The sequence below is a fragment of the Taeniopygia guttata genome, chromosome 5, assembly GCF_048771995.1.
Source record: "Taeniopygia guttata chromosome 5, bTaeGut7.mat, whole genome shotgun sequence".
In the NCBI taxonomy this organism is placed as follows: domain Eukaryota; kingdom Metazoa; phylum Chordata; class Aves; order Passeriformes; family Estrildidae; genus Taeniopygia; species Taeniopygia guttata.
Window position 1 is genome coordinate 21,164,164 of NC_133030.1, and position 13,807 is coordinate 21,177,970.

General features: G+C 39.1%; 1 protein-coding gene across 4 annotated transcripts in view; it reads left to right on the forward strand.

The window, feature by feature from the left end:
* Positions 1–13,807, forward strand: part of LRP5 (LDL receptor related protein 5) — a 132,431-nt gene that overhangs the window by 44,020 nt on the left and 74,604 nt on the right. For all 4 annotated transcript variants that reach the window (XM_002199503.6, XM_072929834.1, XM_072929836.1 and 1 more), the window contains exons 3-5: positions 790–987; positions 4,533–4,729; positions 7,044–7,175. In XM_002199503.6, the coding sequence (XP_002199539.2) occupies positions 790–987; positions 4,533–4,729; positions 7,044–7,175 (527 nt within the window). The remainder of the gene's footprint in view (positions 1–789; positions 988–4,532; positions 4,730–7,043; positions 7,176–13,807) is intronic.

The following is a 13,807-nucleotide window of genomic DNA, read 5'->3' on the forward strand; positions in this document are numbered from 1 at the left end:
TGCAGTTCAGTGCTCTTGCCCAGCTGGTGCCATCTGGTGCTCCTGTTGATCTAATACTGTGTGGGGAACCTGGGGAGGTGATGGGTGCAATGCAGATCCCTGGTTATGTTTGAGAGCTCCTCAGGGCAAAGGCTTTCTCACACAGAGCCATGGCCCAAAAGGCTGTAGTGGCATTGGGGAAGCAGTGTCCTTTCTCTGAGCACCCTCAGGCAGCTGTGCTAGGAGCTGCCTGTGTTGTGTTTGCTACTTAAATTGTCCATTGGTGGAGTGACAGGGAAACTGGGAGATGGATGGGAATGGGAAAAAAAATACCCAAAAATTTAATATCTTTCTAAGTTTCATGGATTCATGATTTATTTTTTGACAGAAACAAATTTCAGAACACTTGATTTTATTCTTTTTTTTCCTTTATGGATTTGCATAATGAGGTTAAGCTGTGCTCGTTGCCTTCTTGGATAGTTATTCAGAATGCGATATAGGATATTAACTTGTAGTCACTGACCACACAAGGATGATACTCAGTTGTAAATGCTTATAACAATCAGATACTGCTCAGCATTGGAAGAGAATGGTAAATGCACAGAGGCAAAACTTGTGAGATGATTTCATGAAGGACTTACTTTGAGGCCTGTGGGCCTGGGGTTTGATTTGCTTTAATAAGTGTGTAAAAGTTTTGGGAGTAAACCCTGGTGTCTATATCCTGCTGTATGTATGTACCACTGCAGGCTGTGCAACGAGCTGCTATCCCAGCATGTCTTGTGGCCTCATCTGTGTGTGTGTCTCTTTCAGATACATGTACTGGACGGACTGGGGTGAAACACCCCGAATAGAACGGGCAGGAATGGACAGCAGCATGCGAAAGATAATTGTTGATTCTGATATTTATTGGCCAAATGGACTCACGATAGATCTCGACGAGCAGAAACTTTACTGGGCTGATGCAAAACTGAGTTTCATTCATAGGGCAAACCTGGATGGTTCCTTTAGGTAAGCTCTCTTTTGTCTATAATAAGGTCTAAGTTTTTTGTCACTTGCTGTGTTCATTTTGAAATGAGACTTTTTTCCCCCCAGTAGTCTAGAATAATGCAAATACCATATTTTTTAAAATGCAGTTCTTAATAACCTTGCAAAAAAAAACCCTTCACATACTATAAAACTGGTTTTAAGAGAAAGAGTGTTTGTGTCAGTATTTCACTATAGACTGTTCACAGCCTTCTTGTACAGCAGGATTCTTCTTTTTTAGGCTCTTACTTGTCTTGAAAATAGTTGGAAATGTTTATTCATGACCCTAGAAAATATGACATTTAACCTTGACTGGGATTTTACAGTATTTTTAATGGGGTTTTTTTTGCCAACGAGAAATACACATTGAGACACACTTGTCTGTGGCCTCATCCAGAGATGTCCTTTATGTCATGGCTATTAATTAACCCATTTTGGGTTGTTTCAAACAACAAGCTGTTAGGAAACAGATTTTCCTAAAGTTTGCTGGAAAGCACAGTGTGGAAGTTTTTTGGTGGCTGCTGTCCAAGTGTGCTGTTAAGTTTTGGCTTCTGTAGGCATGGAGAAATGACACTTTAGGCAGGGCAGACTTAGGCATTTGAGATTGCATCTTCAGTTCAGTGCCGTGCTCAGTGGGCAGGTTGTATTGGTCCTGAAGGGTAAGTGTCACATGCAGTAAAATGTCCTGCATTTTACATTGAAAGAAATCTCTGCACTGTTATCTGGCTCTGGTCTTCAGGTGGTTTTAAATGACATTTTCATTATTTCATAACATTGTAAATGCCTGTGTCAATAAAATTGTTTTGCCCTGGTGAAAAGTTGGAGGAGTTCTATTTTACACATTTCTGTGTAATAGAATAATATGTCTTTCCCCCCCTCAAAAAAATGTTTCCATGGTGTTTTTATTTTTTTTTCTACTGAGTTACATTCTTTGCCTGATTTTCACAGTCATAAAAGAGCAATAGCAATATTGACATCCTTTATAAAACATTCTCAAGTTCCTTTGAGGGCACTGTGTAAGAGCTGGATAATGGTGGCATTGTAGTAAGTGACAAGTATTGACTGACAGTCCAGAGCAGAGATGAGGGAAAAGGCCTTTGTGGAAGGCAGTGGTAGCTCCAGGTTTGTAGACAGAAAAAAAGATTTTCAGCATGAATATGTTTCTCTGATTTGGGGGTGAGTGGCAGAGTTTGAGGTTTCCAGGCTGTTTCTGGGGTTTTCATGCACATACAAATTATACAGACTTTACTTGCATATGTGTGTAAATCTTGAAGTATGAATTGGCAAGTAAAATCTATTCTGCTCATTTTAAGGTAGAGAAAGGCCACCTGAAAGGAAGCAAGACTTTGAATAGACCAATTCCAGCAATCTATTCAAATTACTTTATGATAGATCAATGCCCCACCTCCAAACAAATTCCTGTTGAAGCATAAATCAAGTAGTATTTGAGGAAAAAATAATGTATTTTGCATTAAGAAAAAAATGGCTCACTCCTGCATATTTTACTGAGCTGCTAGAGCATGTAAATGCACACTTGAGGTCAGAATATCCCTGTACAGGGTGCATTCTGGAAGTCCCTGATGTGTGACTTTACATGAACTTTTAGGTATTGTCCAACATAATAACTCTGAAAGTGCTACAGATATTGATAAAATGCCATGAAGATTGATCTTAATCATAACTCCTTTTAAATGAAATTTTTATTTATTCCCTTTTCCGTTCCACTGATCAATGTTGAAACAGTTGTCTGTGAAGCTGGGACTCCTGGATTCTGGTGTTAAGGTGTACTTCAGTAGGGGCTCAGACTGGATGGTAACTTTAGAAATTTTTTCTGTTCCTTAAACATGGAGCCAACAAGTTTCACTCATCCATGACAATAAAGAAATCTGTGATGTTTCAAATGCTTCCAACCCTCCCATCCCAGAATCCATTCAGGATTACCTCAAAATTTAAATAAAAAGGAAATTTGCATTTTGTGTGGTGGATTAATGTTACTGGAGCAATCTGCCTCTTAGCAAGCTTCAATTTGCAACCACATTTTCTGGAAATATTTCAAGGGATGTAATTACAGGAGAAAGGGAGACTTGATATCTAAGAATGATGGAAATAGGGGCAATACATAGTGGAAAGCAGCTGTTATGATATTAGGATACAGCCGCTGCTGTTATTAGTTAAGAGAGAAGAGCAATGTGAGAGTGGAAAGAGAAAGTGAAATTAATATTTGTATTTATTCTGTTGTGCTTTATGTTAAGAAGTAGTGGCAATTAGAATTTTTAGAACAGTTTCAATTTTATCTCTAGAAGAGAAAGATTATTAATAATTTTGTTTTCTCATGTATATGCTGGTATTTTTGTGCATGTGTCAGTCCATTTTAAACTTGCCCATGTCTGAATATATATATCAAGAATTTTGGAGGTGTTTTATATTCCCTTCTACCCTGGAAAATGCAGATAATTACCTATGCTGCTCAAAATGAGAAAGAGTCCTTTCCCTGCCAAATGTTAGGTGTTTGTTTTTTTTCCTTAAACATCTTCAGTGGAAAAAAATTGAAGGCATATTTAATAGCGGTATAAGAAAATTAAGTTCCTCATTTTCCTTCAGGATGAGACTGAGATTTCAGCTTTCTCAAAGTCATATGATGAAAAATTCTGAATAATGCTTTGCTGTGTCACCACACTGGTTTGAAAGGTGTGTGCATACCTTTGTGTATACATAAAATGCATGGATTTTGTGAAAACTGAGTACCTAGTGTTTTGACTGAGGAATTGTCCAGCATCTTTTCTTTGACTCAATAAATATCTTCAAAACTACTGATTCTAAATTATATACATTTATTGCAGCATGTGTAAACTTTGGGATCCTGTGAAAACATGTTAGAAATGTCATGTGTTTTGTGGCTTCCAGTTCATCTAATTCTTGGAGGTGTGGCTGTATGTCATTGAAAAACCATCTCAAATGTTTCTGATTTGTATTAATTATAAATATTTAGTTTTAGGAAAAGCATAACTGACCTTTGCTCTACATTAAAAATTAGTCTGAAAAATACTTCTGCTGAAGACAAAATTAAGAGGAGGTCATTTAATGAGACTCCTAGGTAATTTCTGCCTTTTTCTCCTGGAAGAAAAGACTGAGTGCAACTGAAGTTCTGAACAAAGATGTCATATACTGCTGTAATCAGAGGAGCACTCTTTGGACCTAAGTTTCTTTGAAAAGTCACTTGTGTTTGGGTATTTGCACAGCTCCTGAAGTCAAGGAACTTAAAGGGGTCAGTGTAGAGCCTGAATCAGATACTTTGATGCTCTGAAACCCAATATGTTTGTGTCCTTATCGCTATGAAGGGATAAAACCTTATTTTACATTTTTCAGTCTGCTTGTCACTTTTATCACCAGGTGAATCTCTTGGTGCTGTGAATTTGTTGAAGGACGACAATTTCTACATGAGTTTCTACAGAGCCAAATTTTTTCATGTGTGTGTGTGGTAACAAGTGCAAGCAATCAATTTTCTAATCCTTACTCTTTCTCTCAAAAAGGCAAAAAGTTGTCGAAGGTAGCCTTACTCATCCCTTTGCCCTGACGTTGTCTGGGGACACTCTGTATTGGACGGACTGGCAGACGCGCTCCATCCACGCCTGTAACAAAAGGACGGGAGAGAAGAGGAGGGAGATCCTGTCTGCCCTCTACTCGCCCATGGACATCCAGGTCCTGAGCCCGGACCGGCAGCCCTACTGTACGTCCTGCTTGCCCTCAAACCCTGCATGACTGCTGCTCTCTGTCAGGGACAGTGTCAGCCAGGAAAGTGGCCAGCGTGGAGTTTCAAGGTTTCAAAGGATTGGTTGCAGAGATGCTTGAATCCTGTGCCTTGCTTTGAGTATTCTGGCCCACATTTGTGTGAACTCACTTATCGGAGCTCAAAATGTCCCTCAGACATTTTTGAAGGTTCCGGGCCCAGGTCAGAAGCATTTGAGACCCTGGCAGGCAGCTGGAAACAGCTGTGATTTTGGGTTTGAACCATGGAATGATTTACCAACCTTGCAGGAGGAACAAGAAGTCACAAAAGTTTAGATATTACAGTAGAAGTAGTCACAAATTAGAGGGAAGAAATTTTGAGTGCTGTACAGGGGGGTTTTAAGTACATGGGGTTCAGAAGTTTTAAGATGGAGGGATTTGGGCTTGTCCTGTCCTCCCTCTTTTTTCTTCCTTACCTCCATGTTCTTGGTGATGTTGGTACTCACAGATTGGTTTAGAGTAGAAAAGCACCATTTAATATAGGTAGTAGGTATTGGGGAAAAACTGTAAACATGTAACAAGTAATATATAATATAAAAGATCAGGGGAGAGAAGAAGAAGACAGCAGACAGAGAGGGTGTCAGGGGTGTGTGTGCCTCTGCCTGAGCTGCTGACAAAAGTGCAGTAGCCAGAGAAGACAATATTTTAGATAGCTTGCAATAAACTGCCTTGAGACCGAACAACAGAAACTACTGAGCCTTTTTTTGGAAGCACAGGTTGGAGGAGAGATTTTTCCACCACACGGAGCCACCCCCGACCTAGGGTGGTCTTCGGCATTCATTCACTGTCCCAGTTGGTAGCAAAATCCAAAATCCAGTGCAGTACTTCAGTGACTTTTTTTGGTTTGGAAAATTTGAACAAGAATGGTACCAGCTTATGTGGCGTCTTTGTAATGCCATTACTTTAAAGACAACTGTAAGAAATGCTTATAATTACTTTTTTTAGTAAGTAAAATTGCCATAAAACATATAATGTTTGTGTTGTACTTATAAGTGCCATTTTTGCAGTCCAAACTTGATCGTGGTTGTCTTAAATACATATCAAATAGTTTGCACATGTCTTAGTATGGAAGGGCTTTAGTTTTGAGCTTTCATATGAACACACTTGTGCCTCTATTTTTCTATATATTCTCTGGTGCTACTTCAAAGGAAGTAGAGTATTGAAAATTGAGTAGAGCTGCATATATTTTGTATGTTCATGTGTTTCCATGTGGCAGCTGGTCTAGGTTTTGGAGTTTTTTTAGGATTGTGAGAATGGGACTTAAAATCAGTGTTGTAAAATGTACATAATTGAGTAGCTCTGGGAAGAATCGACCCTTGTCCAGAGGAAATACTTTTGCCATTTGGACTGGCTTCTTTCTTTATGCCAACTCTAAAATCTGCTTCCCTAAAGATAACATTTCTTATTCTAATGAAGTTAATAGGATGTGAGTAAACAGGCCTGAAAGTAAGCAAAAGGAGTTTGGAGATCATCCTGGGGATGTGCAAATTTTCCTTGAGGTTGCTGCGTATGCACAGCACCCTGGTCTATCTCACAGTTCAGATAAGAGTTTGTCTGTGCTGAATTCTTGTCATTGCTTTTAGCTCCAGGAATGTCCCAGCCTTGGGTCATAGTATTTGAGTCAGTCACAAAGAAAATACAGCACACGGAAAAAGAGCATATGCTGAAAATAGCTCAGATGCCATTGACTTCATTAAGATCAGGCTTGGATTCCTTCCTCACCATTTTTTTTTTTTTTGCTCTTTGAGTGTCAGTGGAAGTAACAAAGGTCAAATCAGCCAGACATTTTGTGCTTTTATATTAAAGTAGTTCAGATGATGATTCAAACAACAGTTTTGCAGAAATCTTGCAAAAGTTGCAAGTATTTTTTATAAATGGCAATTTTTACCAATAATTACTTATTAATACAGTTTCATGTCTTTTTTCCTCCTCTGAAGGAGAAAGGAGTGTTCAGTTGTCATATGTCCATCCCTGTACATGCAACAGTACTGTAATGTAGGAATTGTACAGATTGTTGTTTTCTTTTCTTTCATAGAACTGGTCGTCCCATCAGTTGCATGCATCTCAATTTAGGTGCCCCTAGTGTTAAGAGGCTGGGGTGGGGGGGAAATCAAGCATTTTATGTTGTGATTCCTCTGCTTTTTAGCACTAAAGCTTATGCCAGTCATTTGGGATCTGTAATTTCTTCCTCATGGAAAAAACAGAGCTTATGGGGTTCTAGAAAAATTAGAATAAATCTGCTTTGTTTCTTGAAGTTCACACTCCATGTGAAGAAAACAACGGTGGTTGCTCCCATCTGTGCCTGCTGTCTCCGAGGGACCCCTTCTACAGCTGTGCCTGTCCCACTGGTGTGCAGCTGGAAGATGATGGCAGGACATGCAAAGCAGGTAGGAACTTGGCTTTTTTTTTCTATAGTCACAGTGTTGGTGTGGTTTGGGTTCACTGCTTCAGAGCTGATCCTTGAAGAAGTGAGTTGAGAGGAGCTGCCTAAGAAACTGAAATGCCATTTTGCATTCAGACCTCCCACCAAGCTACCAAAGTGATTTTTATGAACTAAAGTAATCCCTTGTAGCAGAAATCAGAGGCTTTTGTCTGTGTTTAGGGTTGCCAGTTCTCTGTAGGAATGAAGTAGTATGTGAAACCCATTGCTGAAGGATTTTATTAAAAGTAAATTAATGTAGGGCATCTTTCCATTTGGACAGTGGAGAAACTTCTGCTCCCTCCCATTCATTGTCCAGAAGAGATCTATGATAAAGTAGTACTGGCTGAGTTGTTGAGAGAGCTGAGAAAATGTTGTTCTAGGTGAGTTGCCCATGTCCCTGAGAAGTAGGACAGGATTGAATATCACCAATAAGAAGCTGTTTAGAAAATATAGCTAGAGTATATCTTTTATTGGAAAGTGTAACTATATGTGTATTTTGTAACCACAGGTTGAATGAGCCTTGTGGTATACTTGGAAAACTTGTTTTTCGTTGATTGAGAAGTCTTTTTAAAAGATGCATCTTACAAAAGCAGGCAACTAACACTGATATGGTGGTAGAACACTAGGAGGCAAGGTTTTGGAGAGTGTTCTGCTGACTCTGCTGCCTGTCTTCAGTGTGCTTTTGAGTCTAGTCAAATATTATAGTCATTTTCTGATGTGACTTGATTCCCCTGTATACTAGAGCACTCATAAGAGATGCCTTTCATTTGTGAACCAGAAGCACAGTTTAAACACTGAATCTCCAGGGTTTAAGGGCTGGTTTTATTAGCTCATCCTACTCTATTTGAAAGGCTTATAAGGTAATTTTGCAGCTGCTAAGAGACTTTTCCCTTTACTCCTTCCAGCTTTGGAAAGTTTCCCTTTTGCAGCTTTTAAAAACCCCTCACTGAATGCTCAGGACAACCTTTTTAGACGTTCATATTGACCTCGTGTTTCTGGCAGTGGCAATGAAGGTCAGACTGCTTTTGGCATTTTGGCAGATAGCACAAGTAGGACTGACTGCTTATACTGTGCTTTCACCTTTCCATTGTCAGGCCAGACAGTCTGCCTAGGGTTTTCTGTCAAAGGAGGGCAGAAAAGTGGGATGAGAACAGGAAATCTGGTTTTGCATAAGAATGTAGCTTTTTCGTTCAGTTTTATGGATTATTTCTTTCCCAAGCTCCACATCTTTTGTTGCCCTGTGTGCCTTTTGCCAACATCCATGTGCTTCTCCTTCCCATCTTGTTAATTAACTCCTTGGTTGCAAGGAACTGACTTTTTGTTCTCCACATGAGCCCTTTGTAGTGATGTTGTAGCAGGAGCTGCAGATCCATGGGTGTTGACCACCTTCATTTTGTTCCCTGTTGGCTTAGGCAGAGGTGCAAAAGTACAGAGTCACTTGAGTATATGAGCTTCTTTGATTTCAGGCTGTTAAGTGAATCACACAAAAGCTGCTGCTGTGGGTTTATCTGCAGAAGGAAAAAGCATTCTGTTCTCCAAATCCTTGTCCACATGGGGAGTTTACTGGTGCAAATATAACTACAGAATGTTATTGTATATATCTGTCAGAAAGAATTCTTGACCAGAAGAGCCCTGGAGTGCTTAGGTGATTTTAGCTCTCTTGAATATTGAAGTATACATACATTGGTAATGTTCAGATGAGAGCAATCTGTAGCTCTTTACAAGTGGTAAAGGGCCTAGGTAATTAACGAAAAATAGGAATTCAAGGACAGGCTGTGCCAGTATTTGCCTTGCTGAGTTACACCTGTATGTAATGAAACTCTGAAACTCTGGGTTTTTATACCTTGACTAAACTAATCATTGATATGCTGGAACCTTAAGTATTGTGCCTGTGTTAAAATAATAGTTCATTTTCCTGTAGTTTTAGCTTTTGGTATTCATTCTTGCTTTCTCTCTGGTTCTAAAGAGTTGCTCTGAATAACTTTTTTAAAATTACCTTTACAATAAATATCCATCACTAATAATGGATGATAGATAGATAGATAGATAGAAAGAAACAAACTGGCATCAAGTGTATGTTCTCCTCCGGGAATATGTATGTGTTTTGTGCAGGTGAATTTCTTGTTTTGCAGACCCATGGTGCTAGGTATGTTTTCCTCTGTTGGACTGAAAATGGTCTGCAATACCTTGAAGCTTCCATATCAGCAAGCAAGGGGATTATAACTTTGGAAAGTAAATCAGCTGCTCCTGACCATGTCCTCTTAGTGAAGTGAACATTCAAGCTCTGGTCTTTGAAATTACTCAGGAGGTTGTGTTGGACCACTGCTGTCTTGTAGGATGTGTCAAATGCATGATTTTAGATAGGTGTGTAAAGCTCATCTTGCTGGCATAGGAGGTGATGAAGTCACAGTTTGTAAAGCCTGTCAGTCTGATGGTTCTGGTTGTGCCTGTGGAGGGTGGCCTGCTCAGTAGGAACTGGCAACACCTTGTAACTTTCAAGAATAACTGACTAGTGAAATTTCATGTCTCCAAATGGAGTTCTTAGACTAGGTAATTTTCTTGAGTTGTGTTTTGTTTGGGGTTTTTTTTTTTGTTTTTTTTGTTCATTTGTTTGAAAACAAAAGCTGACTTGAGTAATTGCATGAATATTTGAGAAAGGAACCAAAATTTGGTTGCAGTCATTTAGAAGGGTTGTGTAATTCTGCCAGCGAATAGGCCAGTTAAAAGCAGAGCAAAAGGGTGGAAGTTTCACAAGCTTGGGGACCTTATTTAAGTAATTTTGCTGATTTAGGACTGCCCTGAATTTTTTCTTGCTTTCATTGTTTAAGGATCACATTTATTTTCTTAATGAACAGAATTATTTTGATTCATGAGTCTTCTGTTTGTGTGCAATGTCTCCTTTCAAGAAGCTGTTCTTTCTCCTCCTCTCCTGGGGCTCCCTTCCTAGGATTTAGTGAGTTCTGTTGTTGGGCCAGTGGTAGTTTGTAGTGTTGTGAGAAAGACAAATGTATTAATGGCTACTGTCTCATCTCCAGCAGTGAATTATTTGCTCCATTTTTACCTTGCAGGGCAGAGACTTCAGGTGATACCTATCACCTTTTTGAGCAGATGCACCTTCCTCATGCTTCTCATTTTCCACAGTGCACAGTGAATGACATGAATTTATCTCTTTCTCACCCCAACTCTGGTATAATTTGTACCCATTAAAGTGAATGTTTCCAGATAAAATGGAGCCGGATCTTTGCACCCTGTTCTGCTTTTGTGGAGCAGGTTTGTTTTGCTTTGCTGGGCGAAGCTGCAGTCTCAAAATATTGGATGACTCCCTCTGCTTTTTCCTTCCTTCTGTGGCTTCATCATGTGGTTCAGTTCAATCACATTCAGCAAAGTCTAGGTGGTTTTTGTGCATCTTTAAACCCTGATCCCAGTCTCCTGTACAGCACCTATGTGTTTGCATCCTTCCAAGACTGAGCTGGTTTTTGTAAACAGCACTCAGCGGCATGTTTCTCTTCTTTCTGGGAAATATATAATTTCTTTCTGCTTTGTTCAGTGTCACTGGCATACAGCTATCACTGCAAGCCTTCTAGAGGAATGTCAAAAGCCTCATCTTTTTTTCTAAGTGGATATATTTCCTGTAAGCGGTCACTCGACTTCCTAAATTCCCTCTGCCTGTCAGAGTTGCATTCCCAAAGGAATTACTTTCATTGCATATAATTTCCTGATATCATAGTATGAAGTTAGTCAAAGTATATGAACTAGAATTAGTTGGATAGCATTTTAAAACCTATTATCCAGGGCTGATACCTGCAAAATATTTTCAGTATTCCACACCTCACTCTCACAAGTCTTTACTAGCCTGGCTCTATGGCTATGAAGCTTTAGTAGGTAGGATAAACAGGGACTTCAGCTATTGTTCTTTTTTATTCTATTTTTTTAACTTCGGCAAGGACACTCAGAGCTACACAATGTCAGAATTAGTCCAGATCCATACAGCTTCTGGACCCCTAGTTTTGAAAAAAATATTTTTCAGGATTTTGTTTTGCTTCTCATTAAATATGTAATGCTTGCTGCAGTATATAGATAAAATATTTCAGTAAATGCTACAGAATTTTACTTTACTCATTATGCAAATTCATTACGGTAATTTCACATGGCCTGGATATCATTCATTCTTGATCCATTTTACATACCTAAGTTCCTCTCTAAGCAAATTTAAATCTCTTTTGAGAAGAACCTTTTTTTATTTGCTTCCACATAAAAACACAAATTAAAATGAGCCAAGCCTTCCTATGACACTTGAATCTCTTGGAGATTTAATTTTACTCTGATATATTGTTTGTTTTTCCATTTGTATTGGGAAAGGTCATGATTCTGTTGCGTTTCTTGTGTTTGAAAGTAATGTGAGAGGCCTCTTACTAAGAAGGCATAAGAGTGGTTGAGGTATAGGTGCATTTGCATGCCATGCAAAGAGAAGATGACAAATGCAACATCCAAGTTTGCCACAGTTTTGTGGCAAATGCTTTTGATATTTTGAATTTTGCACAAAGAAGTGATGCCTGGAAGTAAGGGCAGTGCTAACTAAAGTATGTTCCTTTAATTCACTGGGCATTGGCTCAGTATAGATCTAGGCCAGGGGGTGTCTGGACAATGTTCTTGATCACAGGATTTAGTTTTAGGCGGTCCTGCAAAGAGCAGGGAGTTGGACTTAATAATCCTTTACAACTTGAGATATTCTGTGATTCTAAATAGACCAAGCAAACCTGTCTTCAGGAAGGGCTATAAAAGCATAAATACTCTTCTGTCATAGCTGAAGACAAAGAATTTGGCTCATGCTGGTATTATTACTGAGCTCAGAAAAAGTGAATGCCCATGTGCTGGGGGATAGATTTGTGAGCTGATGCTATTCATGCAATGCTTGGTAATGGATTGCTCCTATAAGGGGCCTTTTCCTAAATGCTGTGCAAAAGTATATTAGGGATAAATATCCACAATTGCATGGAATCCTGCTAGTGGCTTGCCTTAATGCTGAGATAGCTGGCAGGTTTCACAGTGAAACAGGTACCTGAATTCACAATTATCTTAGTGGGTTCTTTACCACAGCAAATCTACCCTTAAGGAAAAGGGGGTTTACACTTCTTGAGATGTGGAAATTAAATGCTTGCTGTGCATCAGCATGAGCATTCCTTAAAGCCAGCATGAGAACTGCTGCTGAATATTGAGCTTTAAGCATAACGTGAATCAAATGAAAAAGTAACTAATTTTTAGAACTTTTGTATCATCAGTGGCAGGAGTTTGGTTGCTTTAAAGTGGTAACAAGGAGAATTTCTTCCCTCTTCTGCTCCTCAAATGTACCTCAGTTGATAGGTACTTTTTAGAAATCTGGTTCCTTTTAGATATTTCAGTCTAGATGTTGCAACTAGCCAGCTGCTTTTTGCAATAATATTGTCCCTGCTATGTCAGAATGTAAGTGGCTATTTGAGACATGGTGCATTGACCTCAACTCACCAGAGACATTTCTCCAGTGAAAGGCAACTGTTCTTTGCTTGAAAATGGGAATGTTTGGCTGTGAGTTAGTCTTGTGTGGTGTTAGAAGTTGTAGGTTTCTGTCAGAAAGGTGTGACAGCTGCAGTTTCTCAAATAAATGAGAAAATTCTGTTCTCCCAAATGAAAACCAGAAAAAAAGCCCCCATATTTTCATAACTGGAAAAGAAAATACTTGCTTCAGTTGTTTGAAAAGTCAGTTACCCTTTTCTATCCTTGATCCTGTTGTTGAGGCAGTTGATCAGAGTTGGTTACTATTCCCAGCCTCTTATTTCTCTTTGCTATTCTGCATGTTGCGAAATATAAAACTGTTTTTGGAACCTGCTGGCTAATACTGCAGGGCATACCATGGTGTTTTAATATGCAGGAGATAGAAGAATATTGAAGGAAGAAATGCTAAGGCACTTAACATCTTCTCATCTCCTTTGTATTTCTTGGTGCACATAATATGTTTTAAAAGTTTTGTCTGCGGCTCCTTGGCAAGCAGTCATGAATTTATTACAGCATCTAAGCCTCCAAGCAAGACAAGCTGGCAGAAAAAAAAAACCTTCATGGTGAAGTACTTACCTCATGCCATTTAACCACCAGAGAAGGTTTCTTTGCTAGTATGTCTTCCTGACAAATAAGAGGAGCAGTATGGATTAATCCAGATTTTCTGATGAAGTAGATCAACCAGTAATTTGAGAAAAACAGCCCTTTTGAGAAAGTGAAGGGTAAGGGAGGTATTTGTTATGTGGTATAACTGCTGTAGATTCAGTTCTTTCAAATACCTGATAAAGCTTCTGCTGGCATTGTGTGAATAACTGTCTGGAGTGTTTTAGCATTTGGAAGATGCTGGGAGAGAAACCTGATGTATCAGTAGATAAACTCTGATTACATTCTATTGTTGATTTGGGGCTGTATTGGGAAGCAGCACTCATGTCCTAATCTGTTTGTCATGAAATAAAAAAGCAAAAAAGAAAACTGTATTTTACCTGATTTCCTAGAACCTAGACAGCCAGCAGCATATCTTTCTTTCCGTGTTGACGACTCTGTGACTGAAATGCAGCTGTGGAAAAC